At 37.0% G+C, this 27910-nt stretch overlaps 1 protein-coding gene across 1 annotated transcript in view; it reads right to left on the bottom strand.

Moving 5' to 3' along the window:
* The window catches only part of DNAJC1 (DnaJ heat shock protein family (Hsp40) member C1), a 217616-nt gene that overhangs the window by 126956 nt on the left and 62750 nt on the right, over nucleotides 1-27910 (bottom strand). The window contains exons 3-7 of the mRNA XM_045300227.1: nucleotides 10117-10218; nucleotides 9794-9840; nucleotides 2831-2996; nucleotides 1545-1642; nucleotides 499-592 (exon numbers count right to left, since the gene is read on the bottom strand). Of these exons, the coding sequence (XP_045156162.1) occupies nucleotides 499-592; nucleotides 1545-1642; nucleotides 2831-2996; nucleotides 9794-9840; nucleotides 10117-10218 (507 nt within the window). The remainder of the gene's footprint in view (nucleotides 1-498; nucleotides 593-1544; nucleotides 1643-2830; nucleotides 2997-9793; nucleotides 9841-10116; nucleotides 10219-27910) is intronic.

The raw sequence follows: 27910 nt of genomic DNA, 5'->3' as shown, positions 1-27910 counted from the left end.
TTAAGATTAAACAGAAACAGACACTTTGAGTGCCAATATACATCATTTTCTTTATACCACTTAAATTTGCAAATAAAATGGAAAGCAAGATATCTTTCTGAATAAATTGGTGGATATTCATGCAAAGTTTTTACACTATGTATTTAAATGCTATCAGAGGAATGGAGGACAAGCTACTTGAGTCTTGTTCTTTTTACTGGACATGCCTTCAATTTTAGCAGTAGATTAATCTTTTATTGTTGTTTTTTTTTTTGCCTGTCCTAAAGATACTATTGTTATTCCTTTTTCAGCAATATAAGAGGAGTGTTATAGATATAAGTACCTAAATAAGTTTAGAACTATTCTAAATCAGGTTTACAGTTATGGAGATAGTACTCAATTCAATCAACATTATGAATCATGCACTGTGTATCAGCATTCAGACAGCAGACACCAGGCATAAATTATTTCATGAATAATGAAAATGAAAGCATCTAATATTATATGAAAGTATTTTACCTGGATTAGATGAGGCAATGATTTTAGGGTAAGGCAGAACCAAATTCCCAGCTTGCATGGAAGCAAATCATGCCATTGTGGTTTTGTCAGCAATCTGAAGGAAAAGAATACAAACTTTAAAATACCACAATGTACAAAGTTGTGAGACGAATTATATTTATAAAGATCATGAATTCTTTATTCTAATTCCCACTTTGACAAAAAAACAAAAAGAAATTATTGAGTGAAATACAGATGATGGTTATCATTTAATCTGTTATTCTATGATAAAAGGTAGTAGTTACAAAAATGCAGTAGCTATAGCAAATACGAAAATGCAAGTTAAGGCTTTAGGAAAAGCAGCTGCTAGGCAAATCATGAACATAAAAAAGAAAACTCAAAGTCCTCCTTCTAACCTGAACTTTTCATCACATGAATTTCTTAAAACCTTGTGATTATTGCAGCTAGAAAAGACGAGGCACCATCAGACTGTCCCCAAGTGCTGACACCCAGATGAGGACTGCACCATAAACAAACCAACACATAAAAGTTAATGTCGTTTGCTCCTCACAGAAGCATCCCTCACTGATGTCATCAGAATAGGCTCTGATCTCCACCCCACACTGATGCAGCCCATGCCCTGCTGTGCCAGCTATTTAAACCCTTTATTTCTTTCTGTGGATCAATAGAAGAAATGTTGGGTCGTTTGGAGCCTACGGACTGCCTATCACTGCTTCTCTACATAGTGTCATGTCAGAGTTAAATACTAAAGTGACAAATTCTTCTACCAATACCTTGTATTGTAAAAATTTCAAGCTCTAAGAATTTGGGGGTTATTTTATTTAAACATACATATTAAAGCTTAACATGGGGGGAAATCTGTAAATTTTGCTTGAAAATTACTTGTTTCATAAACTAAGGCACATCATTAGTGTTTGATAATAAACCTACTACAGATATCAATGCTGGCACATCTGAAATGAATATATATGACTTTAAATTATACTTATGTCCAAAACTTAATTGAAAATAGTTTCAAATTATAAAATAGTTAGGAATGCTCCCACCTTTCATTTTTTTCAGAAGCACTGAGTTTTGATGCATCCACACTCTTGCTGCCTGTCTTTTTTTTCTTTTCTCTCTTTTTTCTACTAAGCAGTTCATCCTTAATGTAAAAAGAATTACGGTTACAGGTTATCATTAGCATGTATTCTTCAAATGTTATCAAGAATCTTCTGTGAAGGGTAAACATTATGGAGGAACATTATGCAAATATATGTAGGGTCCAACATGATTAAGTAAAATCATCAATCTTTAACAATAACTGTTGCCATGGTATCCAGCCCTTAAACACACATGAAGTTCAGCACTGTCAGTCATATGCATCTCCATAGCAATCAAACTTTTCTAAGCAGAGAAAGCATTCAACTTACTTTTTCTTATTCATCCAACTTTAATAATGTCACTTCAAAAAGAAAGAGCAAACAGACGCTAATTCATGAATACTGATAGATGTTTGATTATCTTTTAACATACAAACAAAAGTCCATTGCTTGGTAAACTATATAGTATATTAGACTAAAGAAATATAAAAAATTTTAATAAACTGATCTCCAAAGTTATGGAATAATATACAATTTAAATATGACCTTATTTTAAGGTATATGTGCATTACATAAAAACCTGTGTCACAAAATTTTCTAAAATAATTCTCACACTAAAAAATAAATTTCTCTTTGGAGAGTAAAAATCAAGAGAACATGGTTTCTACCCTCTAATCCTCAGCGGGGAGAAGCCTCTTGATAACCAATTCTCTAGATATTTGGGCCTTCATAAAGTTTTTAAACTCAAAGGCCGCGTGTATAAATGGGTGTTCCTCTCTTTCACGGGTTCCTCTTGACTCAGAAATAGAGGCAAGTCTGCAAGTTGCAAAGGAGCGAAATCTCAATCTCCTTTGCCTTTAAGTCAAATTTGCTGGAGAGTTGGTGGAACAGGTGCATATGGTTCTTATTTGGAAAACACGAGAAAAGGCTCTAAGTGCTTACAGTGATTTAAAATCTCCAAAGCAGCAAGGGGGGGAGATTATGATGAAGAATTTGTGGCAGGTAGGGGTTGGTTCCAACGGGAGGTCAAATTTATATAACGTGAAAGGGCAAGTATGAGCTGTCCACATGGTGGATGCTCATACTGCAGGGACCACCTCTATACCACCAAATACTAAATATCGAATGTACAATGATTAGAAAGTACATACATATAGAAATATTGTAAAATTTATGGGTTGAAAAGAAATGCTTGAAGTGCCATATAGAATTAAGGATAGTAAAACATTTGATTTATTACCCAAACTTACCAGTTGTTTTTCCAGGTAGATTGACCAAACCACAGCATAATGACCCACGGTGAGAATAATGAACAAGAGTAATGCCAGCTCAGCATTGCTCAATTTTCTCACCCGCCTGTAGTAGAATACAGGCTGTCGCCAATCTGGAAGTCCATTGATCAGAATATCATCATACCTACAGTAGCAAACATAGGAGTTTTTCATACGGACTTTAAAACAAAAGTAAAGATGTATTCGTCCTATATTTAAAAGAGGAAGAATAAATCGTTTCTGCAAAACACAACATTTACACAGATTACTTGTATGATGTTGTCTAGTAAATTCAGATATAGACCCAGTGACAGATAACTTTGAAAGGTACAGTACACTAAACTGTTAGTAGCAAGGCTTGTGTTTTTTCAGAGCCCCAATGAAGTGACTCATGGAATGATGGCCGGCCTAGAGAAGTCGTGCAGTAAAGATCTCACCATACAACATACAAGCCAGCAACAAAAGGACAGCCCCAAGAGGGAAAAAAACCATTAAGGTAAAAATTCCATTTGTTACATTGAATTACATAATTGAACCACAATCGTAGGATACATTTTCTAGTCATTGCTTTTATTTCCAGCCCCATAACATGGTTCGAGGTTGAAACATTTATATATATTATTTTATAAAAGCTTTTTGATGAAGTGAAAGCCTATAAAATAAACACACTTTAATTCAGTATTGCTCACATTCCTTTATAAAACTCCGAATTAGAAATAGAGGTAGAGACAACAAATGTTCATGCTGGCTCTTTTGATGTAACTGTTTATCTGTAAACATTTAAATGTCACTTGACCTATTTGGGGCTTTTTCTGGAAGAAGAGAACAGAAAAAGCATACATGTTTCAAAATCTATTTGCTTGTTACTACAAGACTGGAAGCAAAAAAGTTACTTGAGGACAAAACTTTAACTGAATTAAAATTTGCCTGCCAGACAGTTATTAAGGCAAATACTTCTAAAGTTCAAAATAAGGAGATACATTTATGAGGTAAAATTCAAAATGGTCACATGCAAATACTGTATAGTCAGCACACACAACCTGTTAATCTTAATTGAACACAACTCATTAAATATTCTAACCACACTATTTCCAGTATTAAAGCTGTCCTGAAAGACTTAATTTGGTGCAACACATTGACCAAAATATTTTAATTAAAAATATTCTGAGTTAGTTGCAGGCCTAATTACAGGAATAGAAATAGGGCCTATATTGTCAGCCAGGTCAGTAGAACTCAGTAGTAGGTTTTTCTCAAGTAAATTGACCGATCTAGGGATAATAGCGCAGCTGCTAAACTGCCAGTCTTGACATGTAAATCAATTTAAATGCAACAACCGCAGTAACTACTTTGATAGTTATTAAATTGATACCTTGGAGATATGCTAAAAAAAAAATAATAAAGCAGAGGGTTTATTACAGGCAACTTTTTTTTTCCTGTAGAAAAACACTGGTTATAAATGCAAAATATATTTTATTAGAAAATAAAAAAACTTGGCTTTTAGTCCAGTTAAGTTATTAATAATGGTATCAGCTCATAATAATCAATGTTCAAAGCAAAGGATATTAATGTGTATTGGAGTTCTAAGAGGCAAATTGTGTAATGGATGCGAATCTACAAATCCAAATATGATTATATAATAGATGAAACAGATATTATCTGATGCTAAATGTTTTCCTTTTTTAATATTTCTAGAAATTCTTAAATACTAATATCAAGATATGTTTTTTATAAAAAGTTAACTCTTGTCTTCAAAAATCTATGTTTAAACCTAGCTCATAAAACAGACTCATTTTAAAAATTACAAATATATTGGTTACAAGATTTCAAATGGTACAACAAACATTAAAACATTTAAATGAAGTCCAATGAACATTGAATCCTGAATTTATTTTAAATTCATAGTCTACTTCAAATTTGTTGGTGGGGGAGAAAAACAAATACAAAAAAACATTATTTTCAGCAAATTTATTCTATGAAATAACTATGTAAAAAGCATAGTTATTAATAAAGAACATCTAAGAAAGTAGCAACAATTCCCTAATAGCATTACTAAGCATTAAATTTACATTAGAGTATTGGACGAAAATACAGCTGAATTCATAGCTAAGAATTCCAGATCAAATACTTTATCATCATTGTCCAAAGTGCTGTGTGTTTATTATTATTAATAGCTTGTTTTTCACCCCATATACAAATTGTATTTAGAGTACAACCAAACTCCAGATGCAAAACCTCATGGACCGAACATATTAAATGGAACTAGATATTTACTAGGTTATGTATGCCACACTAAACAACTGTCTCCAAGGATTAAGCTTAGAATCAATGCTCTATTGATTTTACTATCAATGAACATTGTGGCTCACACAACTGGCCATTTTAAAGGAAGAGAGCTTCTATCACAGCTCACTTTTTTAGAATAGATGCTGTTAAAAGACAAATTACTACTTTCCTGAAGCAAAACTGAAAAAATAAATATCTTAAAATATAGATACGATTTTCATAAGCTATTTAAGGAAAAATGTGCTGTACTAACAATACATAAAACTTAAAGCATCATAAATTACGTACATTTTCAATTTTACAAGTATTTAAACATGTAACACTGTTCAAATGTTCCGTAACTGACTCATACAAATGGTTCCTAATTACTTATTAAAACCAGATTAAGAATGTATGTGTGTATGAATGTGTTATAAAAATATAAGTAAATCTCTATGACAAAAACATTATTAATGCAAAAACCACAAGGCATATAAAGATAACACCTTGGAAATTAAAGCATTTAATTGATTAGACCCACACACTCAACATGTGGTGTGATAACTTCATTTTCTTCAAATATATAGAATGAACATTAAAATAAAGGTCTCGTAATCACTGTGAGTGCCATCCTGTAATTTTCAGTTCACTAGCCATATCTAGTCTTTTTAGAAAAAAATTGGAAAATTGATAAAAGAAATTTTTACCAGGGAAAAAAGTATGGAAACATAAAACATTTATACATTTTGAAATGTAAAGTAACAATTATATAAATAAAAATTTTGCTTCTAAAGAAAAAAACTATTAGAATAATTCTAGCATTTACTTAAGTTGCAGATTTCCCACAACAGAATGCTTGAATTTTTAGCTTAAAACAGCTTAAAAGCACACGACACAATTTTCCTTGAGGTCATTTTTTGAACTTTAGAGTAAAATTTACTGCACAATGACTATAAGCAGGAAACAACTTCTGGTTAATTGCTGATTTGCCCTGTCCCTCTTTATACCACAAATTGTGGCACAGAGCACTTTAGACATTGTATATAACAGATATATGTTACCTCCTCATTCGGGAAGAAAAGGTGCTACAACAGATTTCTTATTCTCAGATTAGTGTTTATTTTGATTCAAACACATCTGTCATCGAATTTAAGCAGGGGTTAGATTTTGTAAATATTTTAAAAATAAAGGCTGAAATCACTTTAACTTTGTAAATAAAACATGATTTTATATAATAAATTAGAATATACTTTCAACTTCTCTAAATGTAGCAACATTAAGTAGACCAAACAAATTTAGGGTTGTGCAACAAAAGAAAACTGACCACTTAGAACAGATTTTAAAATATGCTATTATTAATAAAACCATAATGTAGGCTATATCTACAATGATTATATCTATCGACTCGGTAGTTTAATTTGGCTCATGCTTGAGTTACCTACATAGAAACATATCAGAATACAGATGGGCTATTCCTGCAGGTAAGGAAGGTTACCTTTAGTTAACTAAGGAGTTAACTAAAAAGTTGGTATCATAAGCTTCCTTACGTTAACCAAGAAAATCTATAGATCTTTATGTGTTATAGCCCATGCTTCCAGTGGTGGTGGTGGTGGTATGAGGGGTTAAAGTTTATTCATAATTACGCTCCCAGGCTCTACTCATGTGAAACAGACACTTCCGTCTACACAAAGAATTGTATGTGGATGCTCACACCAACAGTACTCTGCATCGCAGAAATGTTAAAACAACCCCAAAGGTCACCAACAATGGAAGATGAACCGACTGGCATGGAGGGTTACACATTGGGTTGCCAACTGCAAGGACAGCAGGTCGAATATACCAGTCACTCGGCAGGAAAAAGATGAGGCTTTCTCTTTTCATAGAGTTAAAATCTCGGAAACCCAAAGGGGCAGCTCTACTCTGTCATGTAAGGCCACTTTGAGTCAGAATTCACTCAAAGGCCATGAGTAGTTTGAGTTGCCACGAAGAATGGCCCCATAGGATGTCAGAGATTGTAGATCTTTCAGAAAGCAGCCTGCTTCATCTTCTCCCTGGTGAGCAGATTGTGTGGTTCAAATCACCCATATCTTGATTGGAAGCCTGATGCTTAACCCATTGTGCTAACAGCACTCCTTAATGGACTATTAGTTTATAAAAACAAGCAAAATATTAGTGCTGCAACATGGATGAAGCTCAAAAACACAATGCAAAGATTAAGAAGTCAGATGCAAAGGATTACATACTGCCTAACCCATTTTTGTGAAATGTTCAGATAAGACATTCATGTAAAGAGAAAGCAAATCAGTGATGCCTGGGCTGGGAGTTAGAAGGAGCAGATTGCCTGTATATGAAGTCAAGGAACTTTTTAAGGTGATTAAGAATATCCTTAAGCTGGATTAAAACAAAAACAAAAAAACCTGGATTTTGAAAGCACTGTACATTTACTAGAAATTGTTCAAGTGTATACTTGAAACAAGTGATGTTAATGGTATGCACATTATATCCAAAATAAGGCTTTTATGGACAAAACAGTTATCTGGTTTATCTATTTCATTGATATTCCTTTTTTCAACAAAAATTTAATAAATGGGTTTGGTTTCTACGAAATCATAAATCTAAGGGAAAAAATGCCTATAATAATTTTCCAAAATATTAATCATTGGAAAATTATGTATCTAAAAACATTTCTTGAATGAAATTTTAAATAATTAAACAATTGTGATACTATGAAACATTAAAAAAATATCAGTATGAGACGATCTTCCTTTGGAAGGTGAAAGTGACCATATGCGGTCCTGTCCTCGCACCTCCCCCTTTAAAGGAATAATAAACAATAGGTAACTGCCTGCAGAAGTGAGTTTTCTGATATGTTTAAATACTCATCGGTCACCCAGCCTCAGGCACATGCTTTAGAAAAGTGATTCTCAGCTTGATTAGTTAAGACTTTTGCCTCAAGGAAAACCAGTTACCAATGAGTTACTTCTGCCTCAAGGGGTATAAAATACTACAGCTGTCTGCTTAACTGTCAGATCCTTTTTCCTACCAAGTCTCTAAAGTAAATGCTATGGAAACTAATCCTGAAATATGTTCAATGAGTCCAGCTAATGAAGAACCATTACATATATAAGAAATGACTTCAGTAATAAAAATTGTTACAGAGTTAACTGACTTTCAAAATAAACAATCAAAAGGACAAAATCTGATGCCAAAGATGTTGGGAAGCTAAATGAAGCTATCTTAACAGACACATTCATGATTCGGGAAACAAAACTACGGTCTCACTGGGAGAAACCAACTAGAAAATATGCACAGAATGATCAACACTTCTTTCAACAAACTTATAGGTCTCTTTCAACATGGAGTTACATCAAACCAGAAGAATGTCTGTGATTGTATCTGGACTAATGCCAGCCCTTGTTAAAAAGAAAAGAAAATTTCAAGAGACTATCTTCAATCTTTGCTTTGTAATCTGTCAAACGAAGGTATTCAAATAAAAGAGTTAAAATGAGAACCAAGCCTGGTAGCTAACATTTTAGGATATAGAATAGTCCCAGATCACACATTTTAAGAAAGGTTCCAAGTGTCACATAGCATCCTTTGGGGGTTTGTCTTTAGCTGCATTAGTCCCCCCAGGAAAATACAGATTTTTCAGGCTGCCTTTAGCCAATATTCAAAAATACTAATTAAGTACTTTTTAAAAGGTAGATCAACATCAATCTGTAGATGATGGTCTATTAATGGCTTATGGAATCATTTTAATTGATCACAGCCACCACTACTGAAGAAAAATATTTAGCTTAGAACAGAAAATATTAGTCAACTTCACTCATACAATAAGTTTTTTGTAAAATGTCCGTTTCAGTCCCCTGTTTCTATGCATGCATCCTGAAGCATGGTGCACACTGTATATCTCAGTGTGGGTCTGCGTTACAGCCCTCCGCACACATGCCTACATCCCATGCATCTGTGAATTAGGCACTAGAAACCCCTGCCACCGCTCTTCTTTCAGGCCACGGAGAGGTCTCAGACAGAGGGGGAAGCTTCTCTTCTAAAGTTTAACTCTAAACGTAGAATCACCAAGCACAGTAAGAAAAAGGAGGGAAGCAAATGAAATAAAGAAAGAAGCAAAGATATTTTCCCCGCCTCTATCTTTAACAAAGTGATACAAGTTTGCTCTCTGACTCGAACTGTTTTATTCACAATTTCACTCCCAGATGGGAGGAAGACTGAGAAAACATCAAGAAAAGGCACAACTTAAATATCTCTAATCACCCAATCCAAAGCACTTAATGAATAAGAAAAATAGCATCAACAACAAAACAACCCACCAAGCACCGACAGGAACACTCACTGAAATGAATGGGCATGTGCTTAAAGCCAAGTTGAATTTGTATCTCACAAGCCACAGACACCTAAGTTAAAAATCTTATCTCGTGAAGCCATGCCTGGCTGGCATTTTTTGACTCGTGATGCCAAAGTCTAAAGTACTGTAAATATCTTCAAAAGACATTAATGCCGCACTAAACACGAGTTTTAAAGACATTACACTTCTCAGAAGTAACAAAAAGAAATATTAACTTATAATAAATAAAATATTTAAGCACACTTACTTCTTTCCTTTAAAAATGGATATATGAAAACTTTTAACATTTTAATTCAAAAGCAGAAATGAACACTCACCTCTGCCTCCGTTCATCATCTTTTAAAACTTCATAAATGGCCACCAACTAAAATAGAAGCATTACTTTAAATAAAAATGCTTTCAAAAATAATAAATTATTTAGGAGTATAGTGAAGGCACTACAATTCACATGCACACAACCCTGTATAATATTCTAATGAAAAATGCAGGTGAAAATTTATTTAGTAGGAAGTGAGATACAAATGATGGGTTTAAACTGTTAGCTCATTTTCAGTGTAAACATTCCACATATTTCTACCATAAACCTATTCACTTATGCGTTTGTCCCAAAGCGTATGGAATGACAGCATATTTCACTTACTTGTCTAAATTGAGTTTCTGCATTTTCATCTTTATTCTTGTCTGGATGTAAAGTTAGCGAAAGCTTACGATATGCTTTCCTGATGTCTGCAGATGAAGCATCCTGAAGTGATGGGGGGAGGGGAAAAACACAAAGCAAACTTTGTCAAAAAAAAGAAATTCCCAGAACCTTGTTAAAGTCTGAGAAGACAGCCAACCAAGTGCAGGACCTGAGGCAATGTAATTTGAGCAATCAGTCTAACAACCAGGCTATGCAACTAGCCTGACCCACATGGCTGAACAATTATTCAATCTAATTTGGCTCTCCTCTTAACTTTTCATTACTAGAGAGTCATTTAAAGAGGAGAGCATTTGCCAAAACTTTTCAAATGCTAGCTCCCCTAAAATTAATCAGTACATCTTTTTTTGGGTTATTAACAGATCAGAAAGAAACAAATTAAAAATTAATATATCTGTGTGCCTTCAAAGAAGGTCTTTATGTATCTGAGAATATCTCAAAGCCAATTTCTGAATGCCAGGCTTACCATATGTGGTTTCTTCAGCCTATAGAATCTCAGTTTCACATGTCAAAAGCATGCCTATTTGAAGTCAGTTAAGTTTGCATTTATCCAGAATAACTGTAATCAGGAAGTTATGTATATTGTACTTGACATGTTTTCAGTGTTGTCTGCTTTCCCTCATCTAGTTTGCAGTACACATTTTCTCACAATTTATAACTGTTGTTGTTAGTTGCCATCATGTTGATTCAACTCTAATACAGTTTCAGCATATGTTTAAAGTTCCGTAGTTCATTTAGAATACTTTAGACTAAGGGAATATGTAAACTATAAGATTTTATATAATCTTGTATTCACAGCTATAACCAGAGAGCATATCCAATAACAAAACTCACTGTTAAGTAGGAGCTTCAAATTTACTGTCTACTAACTTTCAAAGATATCCCAATAATGAACATTTTCATGTTGGGGAAAAATGATAGTAAAGTGGCTTATTAAATTTTATCTCGTTTCATAGCTGAGTGTTTGTACAATTAGTTTCCTGAAACAACTTTGTCAAATGGCTCAAATGATTAAAAATAAAACAAAAACAAAAACTATGTCCCTGGGACTGAAGAGCTGTTAAAGGGTGAAGAGACAGACCAAGTGACACTATAATTAGTCTACCAAGCTTTCCTCTATAAACTATTATTTTCATTATCCATTTTCTGGGACTTGTTGCTCTAGGCTATTGTTCTACTTAAAAATTTTAACTCAAGTATGAATAGTTTCATAAACTGTGGAGCCTGATGAGCTATAAAATGAGCAGTATAAGCTATCCAGGTTATATGGTTACATTAAAAAAATTTTAATTTGCTGAATAAAATTAATGTTCTCTAGCAATTGTACATAAAGTATATTTTGTACATTAAGTTATATGCAATATGACAGAAAAGGATTATTTAATGGAAAACTGATTAATTCTTTTATGAGAAAATACATTAAATGCTGAAATCAATAACCACCTCCAATAGTGCTTTTAATTTTATTTAGTTGGGACTACAATAAAGAGAAAATTATTCTAAGAGTATATTTAAAAATAATCAGAGTTTACGTGTTTTCTTTTTGGGAACATAGTATATGCATAAAGCAAGCCTACTGTCACTGAGTCCATTCTTACTCATAACAACTCGAGAGACAAAGTAGAACTGACAGCCCAGAGGGCTTCCAGGGTGTCTTCATGGCACTAGACTGCCACACATTTCTTCTGCAGAGCAGCTGGTGGATTCAAATCACCCATGTCTTGGTTTACGGTCAAATGCTTAAGCCAAGGCACCACCAGGGATCCTGGAACATTTATGATTTACTGAAAAATGGAAATGACTACTAATCATCTAATAGGTATCACTGCTTTCAAGTCTTCCTGTCTTGGTCTCAGCGCTCCCATGTTCCTGGGAGAGTATTTACCCAAATGTAAATGTAACTTGTTTAAACCCTTCAGTGGGTGCCAATTGCCTTCATCAACTCACTTGCCCACTTTTTGAGTCTTAATTCCCACAATCTTGTATCATCCTTTCCCTATCATTCATCCAGACCCCAGATGCAGTTCACCAACCTCTTGTTGTTCACTTAGCTGCAGATTCAGACAGCTTTCTCCTGACTAAGGAACTGGTACACAACAGTGCCTGTTTTCTTGAGAATCCTCCCAGTAGGAATATTTCACTAATAAATTGCACCTTCAGTGAGAATAGGGAGTCCCTGGCTGATAGAAACAGTTAATGTGCTCAGTTGCAAATAGAAAAGTTAGACGTTTGCGTCTACCTATTGAACTGGGCAACCTGGTGGTGTAGTGGGTTAAACAGCAATTGGCTATTAATAACTCAAAGGTTGGTAGTTCAAAACCAACAGCCACTCCACAGGAGAAAGATGATGCCGCCTGCTTCCATAAACATTTACAGCTTTACGCACAAGTCTTTTAAAATATGATTGAATTATTGAATGGTAGGATATATGAATCATATGTCAACAAAACTGTTTTTAAAAAAAAGTTACAGCCTCAAAAACCCTAGGGAGCAGTTCTACTCTGTCTTATAGGGTAAGATGAAGCCCAAATCAAATCAATGCCACCAGGTATTAACTTAGTATGAATCCTAACTAGATTTTTATTAATTAAGATGTTAATTACAATTACGAGAGTAACCACTAAGAATGAAAACTTATATGTAAAAGACACAAAAGGAAATGGAAGTGGTACATTGGGGGGGGCTACTAAACTAAAATTAAAAGGAAGCAGTAATGGAAAAACTGAAGAACAACAAAATTTACATAAATGGAAAGACCTACTGTGATTAGTGCAAGACTTACTATTGTTAAAAGGACAATACTTCCACAATTGATCTCCAGATTCCATACAATCTCTATAAAAATTCCACTAGGCATTTTGCAGAAATTGACATGCTGACTTAAAAATGCATATGGATATAGAAGAGACTCAAAAATAACAGAACAATATTGAAAAAGATGACAAGTTAAGAGGACTCACATGTTCGGTTTTCAAAACATACTACAAAGCCACAGGAATGAAAACAGTGTGCCAGTGATAACAGGGTAGACATATAGACCAAAGGGGAGATCTGAGAGTCTAGAAATAAACCTTTATATCTATAGTCAACTGATTTTCAAAATGGGTGCTAAGACTATTGATAGGGAAGGAATAGCTCCTGAAAAATAATATTGAGTCAATTGGATATTCACATAAAAAAGAATGAAGCTAGACCATATATCATATTGTTTAAGAGCATCCACTCAACATGGATCAAAGAATTACAATTAAGGACTAAACCTATAAAATTTGTGTAAAAACACATAGAAGTAAATTTACGTGACCTTAGAGTTCAAATGGATTCTTAAATATGACACCAAAGCAAACACAATAAAAGAAAAATAGATAAATTTGAGCTGATAAATTAAGATTTTTGTATAAAAATATGAGAAGGTAACATACAAATTAGAGGAAATTGCTTGCAAATATATCTGATAATGGTCTAGTACACAGAACATATAAAAAAAACTCTTAAAACTTGACATTAAAAAAAAAATCAAACAACTGATTTGGAAAGTAACAGAAGACTTAAGTAGGCATAGGCATTTCCTCAAGGAAGATGAGATTGCTATAAAATCAGAGAACACTTTATTAAACAAAAACATCAAAATGTGTATCTGTTGTTTCAACACATCCTCCATGTAGGTCTATAGACTTCTGAAGGCGTTTCCATCTTTCTAATCTTTCCTGAAAAAAATTCTGCGCTCTTTTATTCACACTACATCAAAACTGTGGTTTGGGCATTCTTGTAGGACACAAATTGTGTTCCTTTTAAATGTTTTCTGAGGTTTTTTTTTTTGGGGGGGGGGGAGAAGGTTGGAGGGGCAAGACTAGGTCTGTAAAGTAAAGGAGTAAAGTTTCCCAATAAAATGCTCACAGGTTAGCCTTTGCTACTCTCGAAGAATGTGTAGCTGCGTGGTCATGATGAAAACAATTCCTCACTGCAGCTTTTTTGGCTTTTTATAATCATCTTTTTTTTTTTAAACATCTTAAAATAAGTATTTGTAACTGCCTTGTGTCCTTTGAGAAAATTTATCAAGATTACCTCTTAGGAATCCAAAAAAAACACCCCAACCAGTTTTTATAATTTTCTGAGCTGACCTCTCTGTCTTTAATTTTACTGACCCAGGAGATAGATACCTTTAGAAACCACTGCTTTGATTAGATCTCTTTTTTCAAGGCACTGTAATTCGACAAAGACAAGTGCACTGCTGAGAGAACGCACTGACAGCAGGGACATGTTTAAACGCGTTTTGTTTGGAATAAACTCATGCACATATGAACTGGAATCCTTGCAATCCTTTTCGGCTCATTCTTACACAAATGGCCAACGTTGTGAAGTGCCAGGGAGCTGGTTCCGACTCATAGCAACCTTGTACACAGCAGAAAGAAGCCGTGCCAGTCCCGCGCCGCGACATTCTCACCACCAGCACTCTATTGAAGCCAACTGTGGCAGACATTGTGTCAACTCAGCTCACTGAAGGCCTGCCTTTTTGTTTGTTTGTTTGCAGAGCCTCTATTTTACCAAGTATGATGTCCTTCTCTAAGGACTAGGAGTACCTCTTGAAAACATCCAAGACACATGGGGCAAACTCTCACCATCCTCATTTTTAAGGAGCATTCTGGCTGATTATACTTTTTCCGAGATTAAATTTTTCATCAATAATCATGCTCAAACATCATTAGGGACATGCAAGCCCAAACTACTTCACATTCACTAAAATAGCTATTGCAATTAGAAAGAGGAAGACAGCAAGTGAGAGCAAAGAAGTGAAGAAACTGGGATGCTTCAATGCTACTCGCGGAAATGTACAATGATGCAGCGATTGTGGGGAACAGGTTCCTGGTTCCTCCACGTTAAACACAGACTTGCCATATGTCCCAACAATTCTTCTCAACACTGTATACCCAAGAGAACTAAAAGCAGGTGTTCAAACAAAAATTAGTACACGAGTGTTCATAGTTGCATTCATCACACAGTTAAAAAGTAGAAATGACACAAATCCCCAGCAACCAATAAATATTTAAACAAACGTGGTATATTCATACAATGGAACATTAACGTTATAAACTAGTTAACCCTTGAAACCAAAATGCTAAGTGAAAAAGGTAAGACACAAAAGCCACATATTATATGCTTCCACTTATATGACGCAGACTAAGCAGCCATACAAACAGAGAACAGATTACTGGTTAAAACGCACTAGGGTGACTGGGAAATAGGAGGTCACTTTAAATAATGGGTGCACGTTTGGGGGGCTGATAATTCTGAATGAGTTACCAATTCCTCCGTCACTTTCCTCATCTGTAAGAGAGGGGTGTAAGAGATGGGACAGCATCTAAAAGACCACTGCAACGTTTAACTGATATATGCCCATAACACATTTATCTACGTCTCTGGTATATAGTGCTGTGACTCAACGTCAACTCAGGACCGGGCAGAACTGCCCCTGTGGGTTTCCAAGACTGTAACTCTTTACAGGAGTACAAAGTCCTATCTTGTGCTCAATAAAAAGAAGTCATTTTATATAGGCCTGAAAGTGACAATGGGAGAAATTCATTTTAATACTTGTCCAATCTGTCTTACAACTCATTGGCATTCGTATTTCAGACCAAGAGGACTGGGAGACTGAGGAGATAACACTTTAGGATCCGTGGGCCTAAGTTACTATTGTAACTACTCACCTCTGCCACGTAGCACAAGAGCAGCCACACACATGCATAAACAAGTGAATGTAACTGTGGTTCAGTAAAACTTTACTTACAAAAATAAGTGGTAACTAAATCTGGCTCAGTGTATGTAGTTTATCAACCTGTGTTTTATATGAATCCAAAAACCAAACTCAGTGCCATTAAGCCAATTCTGACTCATGGCACCCCTGTGGGGCAGGGCAGAACTGCTCCTGTGGGCTTCCGAGACTGCAGCTCTTTACCGGGGCAGAAAGCCACATCTTTTCCCCTCAGAGCGACTGGTGCTAACCGTGCAATGAACAGTCCAATGTGTAACCACTATGTCACCAGGGCTCCCATTGGGAATGAATAAATTCCCAATAATCTAATATTCATTATATTTTTCAGGTCTCAGCATATGTAAAATCCACCGTTTTCTGTGTATCATGTAGTAAAAAAAACCCAGGGTTAGTCAATCAAAACAAAAATCAGAAGACCCAATATTGAAATAATCCTACTAACAGTCATCAAAATCTCTTAACAGTTGGAAGCAACAAAGCCCACATGGAAGAAGCACACCAGCCTGTGTGATCATGAGGTGTCGAAGGGATGAGGTATCAGGCAACAAAGAACAAAAAATCCTATCATTGTGAATGAGGGGGGGTGCAGAGTGGGGACCCAAAGCCCATCTGTAGGCAACTGGACATCCCCTTACAGAAGGGTCGCGGGGAGGAGATGAGCCAGTCAGGGTGCAGTGTAGCAATGATGAATACAAATTTCCTCTAGTTCCTAAATGCTTCTCACCCCCACCCCAATCTCATGATCCCAATTCTACCTTACAAATACGGCTAGACCAGAGGATGCATACTGTACAGATAGGAACTGGACACAGGGAATCCAGGGCGGATGATCCCTTCAGGACCAGTGGTGTGAGTGGCGATACTGGGAGGGTAGAGGGAGAGTGGGTTGGAAAGGGGGAACCGATTACAGGGATCTACATATAACCTCCTCCCTGGGGAACGAACAACAGAAAAGTGGGTGAAGGGAGATGTCAGACAGTGTAAGATATGACAAAATAATAATTTCTAAATTATCAAGGGTTCATGAGGGCACGGGGGAGCGGAAAGGGAGGGGAAAAATGAGGAGCTGATGCCAGGGGCTTAAGTGGAGAGCGAATGTTTTGAGAATGATGAGGGTAACGAATGTACAAATACGTTTTACACAATTGATGTATGTATGGATTGTGATAAGAGTTGTATAAGCCCCCAATAAAAGGATTTTTTTTAAAAAGGGGAAAAATTCTCTAACAGTCCATCGAGCTTCTCTTTCTTGGAGAGGCTGTTGGGGGCGCGGTGGACTGCTAACTGCAGATCAGTGGCTTAAACCCACCAGCACTCCACACAGGAGAGAGAAGAGGCTCTCTGCTCCTGTAAACATTTACACCCTCAGAGTCCCAGTGAGGAATGCTATGAGTCAGACTAGATTCAAGGCAGTGAGTTTGGGGATGTGATTCTAAGGCAAATAACGAAAGAAAAAGCTGAGGACAAACTACATAATTTGTACAGGAAGTCTTAATCACAATGTGAAGCGTGTAGAAAATAAAGCACCACTGTAGCAAATTAGTGTGTACAAAAAGACAATCTATTAGTTATAAACTTAGATACATTCCCTTTTGAAAGGCCCAAGAATTGTGACTTTTTGACAACTTAAAAAAAAAAAGTAATCCATGAAAACTACTAGGCTTTGTTTGCATTACACAATACTTACAAAGTTGAAATCAACTTTGTATTAGTCTTAAACTTTAAAAAAAAAATCAGTAAAACTATGGACAAAGTTTAAAAGATGGAGTTTAACCTATTAATCTAAATGTTAAAAGTCCTGGCAAATAAAAACAAAAGCATAGGTTGCAAACAAAGTGACCTCTACAGATTATGAGGAGCCGATTCCCTCATTTTACCAACTAGATAACTGAAAGATGATCCGATGATTTTTACACGAGAAATATATGAACAGTGCTCACTTCGGCAGCACACACACTAAAAAAAGAAATATATGAATGTGATTTAAAGTTTAAAATATTTCAAAATTGACTGCAACCATCCATCGATAGGAAACTACCAGAAGGTCAAATCAGATTTAGAAGAGAATGCAGAATGAGGGGTATCATGACTAATGCCAGGTGAATCTTGGCTGAAAGCAGAGATTATAAGAATGATGTTTACATGTGCTTTATCAACTACACAAAGGCATTCGACTATGTAGATGATTACACATCACGGATAGCACGAGTAATGAAGACTGGAATTCCAGAACACTTCATTGTGGTCACAAAGAACCTCTCTGTGGATCAAGTGGCAGAACCACAGTTCATGTGACATTGTTCCCTGCAGAGGAATGCTGGGTCCTGCTGCCAGCGCTGTCTTGGAGAGCATTTCTTGTTTTGAAAGACACACTCAGGGGGTGGAGATGACAGTTCAGCACATGGTCAAGCAACTTTCCTCTTAGTATGCTTGGTCCATCCTTGAGTCTCCTGCATATTTTCTTTCAAATTTATCTCAGGCTCTCGTTCTGTGTCGGGTTGCTCCTCGGGTGCTCACCAGGGCCTGGCCTCCAGGTCCACTGTTCCCTGAGCAGGAAGAAGTCCCTGTTCTGTCGTTATCAGTGCAGAAGTGGCAACGATGTGTACAACAGGGTTTATTCTTTCACGTTACTCATTCATTCTGTACATTAAACAAAATATGAGAGAAGCTGGACTAGGAGGAGGAGCAAGTGGCACCAGGACTGGAAGATTTGTCAACCACCTGTCACATAGTACAGATGATGCAACCATATTTCCCAAAGGATGGGAGATAACTCAAAGTACTTGCTGATGATGCCTTAGCATGAAAGAAATGAACATCCTCACAACGGGACTGTCAAACAACCAGGTGATAAATGAGGAAGAAAGGGAGGTTGTCACTAACTTCACTCTATTTACATCAACAGCCAACAGCCATGGAAAAAGCAGTCACAAAATCAAATGCCACATGTATTGTTAGGTGCCATGGAGGCGATTTGACCCACAGCGACCCATGCCAGCAGAACGGAATACTGCCTGGTCTTGCGCCATTATCACTATGGCTCTTACGTCTAAGTCACTGTTGCTGCCACAGTTGTTGGTCCATCTCATTGACACACGGCACCAGGAAATTCAGCCACAAAAGACTTCTTTGGAGTTGCCTTTTTCTTTTCTTTCTTTTTCTCCCGAGTTTTCAAAAACAGATGTCACAGCAAAATGCTATTTTTGAGACAAATGAAGAAGGTCTGCATCCTAGAGGATACTAAGTAAGAGTACTGATCATACTTGGGGGGGGATAATGGTGTCATGCCATCACCAAAGAGATGCATTGTGAGCCAGGAGGAATAAAAAGTCATGATATCTTATATTCATTTTTAAATGTTTCATTAAAAAGAGGATAATGTGGCAAAAAGTTGCTAACTGTTAAAATCTGAGTGATGGATATGTGGGAGTTAATTAAATTGTTCTCTATTTTTGAAGTTTTTCATAATAAAATTCCAATAAAGAATAAACTGTGGTGGGCAATAAATTAAGTAACCTATAGTCGACTCTAAGTTGATTTAACTATATTATGGTCGATAATTTCTAATATAATAAGTTTAGTAAGTATTCTTGAAACAGAACATATGCCATACAGAAAACCTAATAATAAAGTAGAATGAAAAGCAACAATAAAACAAAATTGGAGGAAGGAGGCAAGAATGCAAAAAACTATTATTTGATTTTGATCCATGAGTAGAAAAATATAGGTTTTATTATCATCTTTAAGGATGAAAAGAAAGATATCCGGTGGCGCTGTAGAATAGGCATCTGTGCTGCTAACCATAAGGTCATTGGTTCAAGCCTACCATCCCCTACTGGGTGAAAGATGAGCTCTACCGTCTGAAACCCAACAGAAGATTGCTGTGAATTGGAACCGATTAGATGGCATTGGTTTGGTTTTTCGCTTTTAAGGATGAGAAGGTAACTACTAACTACGGTGCAACAGAAAAGCATATGAGAATTTCCAAATTAACAGGAAATGAAGATTAATTTTACAGCCTTCTAATTTGGAACTGCTACCATCCAGCCTGTAAAATATTAACACCAGGAGAAATGTGCTCCTCAGAACACTGATATTAGAGACCAAAAGGCAACATTTTTTTCAAAAGCAAAATCAAGAAGGTAATAAGGGGCAGAGGAACTGGGCAAATGGAAATGGGGAACCCAGAGTGGAAACAAGAGTGTGCTGACACACTGAAGGGATTGCAATCAATGTTGGGCGTGCAGTATTGAATGAAAAACTAATCTTTGTATGCAGTATTGAATAAAAACTAATTTGCTCTGTAAATTTTCACCTCAAAAACAATTAAAAAAAAAAAAAACTGATTCAGAAGCCAAAAAGAGAAAAAAGGAAATTTTACGAAGCGAACAAAAGTACAAAACAAAAGTATACTAAATAGTTCTGATAAAATAAGAGGAAAGGAATACAGACAAACATATTAACTTCTTGGAAAACATAAACATACACTCAATTTCCTTATCAAATACAATGATCATCAAATCTGGCTGAAAATCAAATTTGAAAATCTGAAAACAAACCAATGAACAAAAATAAATGCTGACAAAATAAATGTGGCTATGGTGATATTAATTTCCAAAAAAGTGAGAATTTAAAGTCAAAATCAAGTAACAGGATAAGAGAGTTCATAAGGTAATAATAAAAGATATAAGCCAAAAGTTGAAACACTCATAAATCTTTATCCTGTGAACAATACAAATTCATTGACAAAATAGCAAAAATTCCCCAAAATGTTAAATTCATAAAAACAATCACAGTAAGATTTTAAGCATAACTCAGAATGTGGCATACCAAGTAAATAAAAAATAAACAAAAGCTATAAAAACCTGAAAATTAATTAAAAATCAACAATCTTGGGAGCTCTACACACACACACACACACACACACACACACACACACACACACACACACACACACACACACACACACACACACACACACACACACACACACTCGTATCACCAAAAGAACACAACAGACTTATGAACATGAGTGACCATTACAAATATCAGTAATTAGTTTGGTCACCGAGTTAGTTTATTGTGCCAACCTGGCCAATAAACACATGTGGGGTTAATTGAAGGACAGGCGGAGAGATAAATGGCTCGAGGTGAGCCTCACCTTTCGAGTTCTCAGGTCTCTTGCTTTCTGATGGGCGGACCAGGGTGCAACTGCCTTAGCCAGTTCCCTGCTTCAGCTGGCAAGGCTCACTTCCTGAAAGATATCCCTGAAGAGAAGCTACATGGACCTACCCTGATGCAGCCCTGTGTGCTGGAGCGCCCACATGGAGACCCCTGCCAGCACTGAGATGCTTACACACTCACTGACTCGGCTTTCCTCCTGCAGTCGGTGTCATTTCATCTGTTTTGTGAGATGGAGGAGGACTTTGTGGACTGGTGTCAGACATATGGGTTAATGGTTTATGTTGGACTTGTGGGCTTGGGTAGCACTGGGTTGGGATGTTTTCTTGATGCACACTTACCCTTTACATAAAACTCTCTCCTATACATGAGTTTCTGTGGATTTGTTTCTCTAAAGTACCCAAACTAATATAGTCACAAAGAAAGTCTAACTTCTAGAAATTAGAGATTTTACAGGCCACATTAAAAATAATAATAGTATAGCTACCAGTGAATAAAATGACAAAAATTGGAAAACGGCTCAAATCAAAAGCTATGAGAGCTAAAGCTCTACCTAGAGAAAAATCTATGTGGTTTTAAAAGTTGTTACCAACCAAACTGAAAACCAAAGAACTAAGAATGCATGCCCCCCTCCCCGCCCCCAAACAACAATAAAAACACCAAGGGGAAGGAATTGGCAAACATAAAAGCTCAAATTAGTAAAACAGCAATGGGAGAACAAAAGCTAGTTCTGTGGAAAAATGATCAAAATTAGATAATCCCTCAGCTGGCTTGACTAAATCGAGGAGGCTTGGTAGAGTAGTAGGTTGTGAACTAGGCAGTGAACTTCAAGGACAGTAGTTGCAAACCATTAGCCACTGCTCAGGAGAAAGATGAGGCTTTCTACTCCTGTGAAAATTCAGTGTCTCGTAAACTCAATTCTACTCTGTCCCGTGATGTTACTGCGAGTTGGAATCAACTGGATGGCAGTGACTTTGAGAGAGAAGCCTGATGAAAGACAGGAGAGAGAAGGAAAGAAAGAGCATGTGTGCTACCAAGTTGATTCTAACTCACAGCAAACCAGTATGACAGAGAACAATGGTCTCCTTGCGTTTCCCAGGCTGCAAGTAGATTGCCACATCATTCTCCCCGGGAAGAACCACCACCAATTTTTCAGTTAGCTGTTGAATGCTGAACCATGAACCCACCAAGGTTCCTTGAGAGTGCCTTAGCAATCACTTAAATCTGTTTCCTTATCTGGGAAATGGTCACAGATCGGCTTTGCCACCCTTCCCTCGGTTTCTGCCTAGTCTACCTACCAGTAGTAGGGCCAAAAGATCTCATTAAGAAGATCAACCCGGACAGGTTCCACGTATGAGATAGAACATTTAAAACCCACCATTCCTCTAGGGAAATTCTGCAGTTACCACCTTTTAGAAATAGATCGGTCTCTAATCCCAGAGCTTCAGTTCTCATTACAAAGCTTTTTCCTGCTATGGTGCCTTCCAGTTTATCTTGTTCTTGGCAATGTCCTTCCCTAAAACAGGCCCTGAATATCAGCCTGTAGGATAAGGTCCAAAGGAATAAGCCATGTAGACTACTTGAGTCAAGAGATGCTTCCAGCTTAACAGACTTGAAATTAGACTGGATTTGCCTACTTCTACAGCTGCTTGAGCCATTTTATTGACATAACATGTGTGTGTGTGTATACACATGTATAATTTCTCTACACACACAGACACACACACACAATGTATCACTGGTTATCATTCAGCTGTGATTGTGAAAAGGATTAAGTGTGATTGTAAATATTTGGATTGGTCAATTTTACATCCTTCTTGATATAAAACGAACTATCTTTGGGTCGCAATGAGTCAGAATTAACTCGATGGCAATGCATTTAAGTGATGTGTCAGGCTGGGTTCTCTAGAGAAGTAAAACCAGTGATGCTTGCATGTATATATACATAGAAAGAGATTTACATTAAGAAATGGCTCACACAATTGTAGAAGTAGGTAGGTTCAGTTCAAGTCTATCGGTCAGATGTGAGCTAAAGGCTTTGACTCATGCAGCTGCAGAAGCTGATGAATAGGAAGCCGGGTGATGGTGAACAAAGGCCAGGCCAAGGGCCTGGGGGCCCAGATACAGTCTGGTCTGTACTGACTATATCAATTTACCTTGAGCGTTTCTGATCCCGACTTGTAACTTATTAGCATCTCTAGAAAACCACAAAATCATGAGTGTTGTCTGTGAATTCTGGGTGGTCACTGCAATGAATTATCAAACCCAGCTGACATGTAGAGAGTGCCATGGGAGGGACAGCATGTCTGAACTCACCCTCCTAACAATCATCCTTGGGTTGATGAGTTTGACGCTCTTTCCTCCTTGTGAAGTCAGAGATGGTCTGACCTCCTCCACCAGTTCTACAAGCCTCGCAGCAACAAGCAAGCTCTTACCGACAGATGAGTGGTAGAACATGAGGTGCACTGAGTAGGATTTGAACCTCAGTCACCTGTATAGAAGGCAAAAATTCAACCACGGAGCTGCCAATGTTTCCATTTACTACAGAGGACTTGTTTTTTCTTATGTCTTCTACTTTTAATAAACAAATTCTCGCCACATTCTAAGAGTCTGACAGACTTGCCAAGCAGAAGCACAAATCAGGAAATACAATGAGATGATACTGGATTCTCTGCTTTAACTCTCTGAAATTAACTCAATCTTTTACAGTTAAAAGTTTTATTTCCATATAAGTTGGCATGTAAAATATTCTACTATATTTTTCCTTTCTCTTCAAGGATTGTCAAAGTGATTCTAAATTATTCATAGTACAGATTATAAATTCCTTGAAGAGAGACCAATTCTTTCAGTTTATGGTTCTTAAAGTTCCCACTGAAAGCATCAATAATTCCACAACCCCACCTTTCAAAGTAAATGCTGCTACTCGGTAATCTAGGCAAAATATCTAGACACCATCCGTTTTTATTTTCCTTCAGGATCCTCAAATAATACACCAAGAGTTGAAACACTCCCTGATTCTGCTCTGAGCATCCTGTTCTTAGCCCTTTATGGGACTCAGTGCCCTAGTGGGTTATATGTTGGGCTATCCGCAAGGTCAGCTGTTTGAAAACCACCAGATTCTCTGCAGGAGAAAAATTAGGCTTTCTACTTCTGTAAAGAGTTACTAGTCTTAGAAACTCACAGGGGTAGTTCTACCCTGTCCTATGGGATCACTGAGTCAAAATCAAACCGATGGCAGTTTGTTCTCTAGAGTATACCCTGCTTTAGCTATCCTGACTTCTGTGGTAGATGAGGTAGATATGCATTCCATATTCCTTCTAATTCAGCACTGCTCAATAGGCTATAATGGAAATGTTATGGATCTGCACCATCCAGAATGGTAGTCAAATGCAGCTCTGTGCACTTGAAATCACACTAAAACGAATGACAAATTGTATTTTTAAATGTATTTAATTTTCATAATTTAAATAACCACCTGTGGCTAGTACGGCCAGTTTATGTCTAGAGTGATCCTAATATAAAGACCATAAATAAAAGAGGCAAAAAACAGTAGTGATTTAAAGTTCTCACTTGCTTGATGATATGCACTCAAATAAAGAATACAGAAATGAGGCAAAGGCCGCTTCTGATGGCACACACGGTTATTGAGTTCTCTGTGGCAGTGTTACCGGGGTCAACCAGTCATTCCTAGAGTTGGGCACTCATTTCTGTGTAGGAAGGGGGAAGGTGGTTTTCGAGTTGGCAGCAGTAGTAGTGGCTTAGTGATCATAGTAGTTCCCTGATCGTGGAGGCTACGTAATTATAGAAAACACACTAGGATACAGGTAAGAGATATTGGGTATGTGTAGGGTAATCATGGAGAAAGAGAATCACAGTACTGCAGGAGAAGGATGATGGGTTCCTAAGGTAACTTGAGGATATTAAGAGTGAAGAGGTGGAGTCTAGCCTGTCAATCAGGTCATAGCCTGATGCCTCCATATGGGAGTGGCCTTCTGATGCCTCCTTTCCTCCCTGGAGGCAAGACACACACTCTCTCTACCATACATTCCTGTTGACAAGCTACATGGAGCCATACTGATGGCAGCCAGAGCCCTGGATGTGTCCACTGCCATTGGATCCACAGGACTTTCCACCCACTGACCTGTGACCTTCCTGCATTTGGTATCAATTGTATGTTTTGTTGTGAGTCTTAAGAGGAATTCATGGGCTAATACTGGGCTTAGGGAATAATATCAAACTTACGGACTTGATCTGGACTGGGCTGAGATGCTTTATTAAAGCACTATTACTTCTTGATATAAAGTCTTCTCTTACACATATATGAGTATCAATGAATTTGTGGCTCTAGTTAACCCAGTCTAACACAGATAGAATCAAGAGTCCTTAAGAATTATTATTAGAAGGACTTGTGCTGATGAATTAGATTGAGTGGGGTATGTAAATAATAAATGGCTTGTGTATACAGGCTTGTAAAAGTTAGGCTATTAGTACTAGTCACAGAAATAGGAAACACTGGAATAAGATTAGAAGAATCTTATTCTAGATCATCTAGAGATGATCACAAACTTCCCAAGTGGGAGGTGTTACTTAATAAAAGAGTTAGGTTGGCATACAAGACTGGGGAAACAAGACCAAAGGAAAACTAAACAAAACAAAATTCAATGCCATTGAGGAGATTCTGACTCACAGTGGTGCTGTCAGGCAGAGTAGAACTGCCCCTGTGTGTTTCCAAAGCTGGAAATCTTTACGGGAGCAGAAAGCCAAGTGCGATGAGCATGGAAACACATCAACTGGGTTCAGTGTCAAGAAGATCAATAGTAACTCTGTTAAGGGCAGCTTTAGTAATGTGATTCAGTTCTACCACCAAACGAAGGTGAGCAAGGAATAAATGGGAAGCAAAGAAATGGAGAAAAACTTTTAAGAAATCTGGCTGCTAAAAGGAGATGTGACATCGAAAGGGCTTTCCTCTTCTTCTTAAAGAGGCATTTACTTCAGTACCAATCAGAAGAATGCCAAAGGATTTAAATATAGCTGGTAGACAGAATCAGTGAGAGTGTAAGCTTCCCAAGCAAGTGGGAGAAGAGTGAGGAATAAAATCCAAGTATGGGAGGAAGTTTGGTCCTCAGAGGGTACATGGGTAATGGGAATAAGGAGAAGATAGTGATGATGAAATTATGTATGTTGGCTGAGGGACGTTTAAAGTTTTCTTACCTGATTATAAACATTATAAATCCAAATTCTATATAAATGGCATGGCCAATAAGAATTGAGAGGGGAAATTCCTGTTTCAGTCTATATGAATGAAGATATAAGCTGATAGTTACAGTGTTACTTTAGCCTCAAAATCTGCACCAGAGGTGATAGAAAGTCCATAATGAGCAAAAGTGGGTATGTGGCTAATGGAGATAATTCATTGCCTTTAAGATGACTCTGACTCACAGTGACCCTATAGGACAAAATAGAATTGTACCATAGGGTTTCCAAATCTTTATAGAAGCAGACTGTCACATGATTTTCTGGAAGACTGGTTGGTGGATTTGAAACAGTAACCTTTAAGCTAGCTATGGCGCACTTAGCCACAGCATCACCAGCACTCTCTTGAAGGAAGATACTCCACTACCAGGAAGTCGACTCTAATGCAGAGCGTTCCTATTGAAGGTTTGCAAGGTTGTAAAGATAACTTTCCTCCTTTGGAGCAACTGGGAGTTTGGACTACTAACCTTGCAGTTTAACAGGTGTACTTACCTGACAGCATACCCGGGCTCCTGGAAGGGAGATGCGAACCAAAACCACACTCACTACCACTGAGTCAATTCTGACTCATCACGACTCTATCAGACAGGGTAGAATTGCCCCTGTGTGTTTCCCACACTGTCAATCTTGACAGAAGTAAAAAGCCCCATCTTTCTCCCACGGAAAGGCTGGTAGTCTCAAACTACTGACCAAGCTGTTAGCATCCCAACACATAACCACTATGCCCCCAGGGTTTCTTCTAATATATTACAGGAGGGAATATAAACCAATATATAACTTGACGCTATTTGGCAGTGTCTATACACACATACTTTATGATATAAAAATTTTCATTCCTAGGTATATATCAGAAACCCACGTTACTGTGTTGGGTTGCAAACCGTAAGGTCAGCAGTTTGAAATCACTTGTCACTAGGTCTCGGAAACTCATAGGGGCAGTTCTACCCTGTCCTATAGGCTAGTTATTGACTTGATAGCAGTGAATTTGGCATTTATCACCCAATACCCAATACAATGTATACACGTCCAAGAAAGTTCATAAAAGCACTGTTCACAATAATCCCAAACCAGAAACAACCTAAGATACCTATCATGAGGTACATCCTATACAATAGAACACTGTAGAGCAAAGAACAGTAATATACTTTTGCTCTATACAACAGTATGCATGACTTTTAAGATTATGATATTAAGGGGAAAAATCCAAACAGCCAGATGCATATAAAAATATAAGTTCATGTATGAGGGTGTACCCCACCAAAATCTGAATTGTTTGTCAAAGTTACATGTTTAATTTTTTTTTATAAAACCACCTTATCATCTTCAAAGTACTCTCCATTATACTTAAAACATTTTTCAAATCAGTGATTCCATTCTTGGAAACATTTTACAAACACATCTGCTGGGGTGGCTGGCAGCAGCGCACCTCCCCCATTTTTTTTTTTTAAACATTTTATTAGGGGCTCATACAACTGTTATCCCAATCCATACACACATCAATTGTGTAAAGCGTATTTGTACATCATTTCTCAA

The sequence above is a fragment of the Echinops telfairi genome, unplaced genomic scaffold (assembly GCF_000313985.2).
Source record: "Echinops telfairi isolate 266 unplaced genomic scaffold, ASM31398v2 ScPeMD7_7461;HRSCAF=8499, whole genome shotgun sequence".
Taxonomy (NCBI): Eukaryota; Metazoa; Chordata; class Mammalia; order Afrosoricida; family Tenrecidae; genus Echinops; species Echinops telfairi.
Note: the sequence above shows the minus strand (reverse complement) of the source record. Positions and strands in the feature narration are given on the sequence as shown.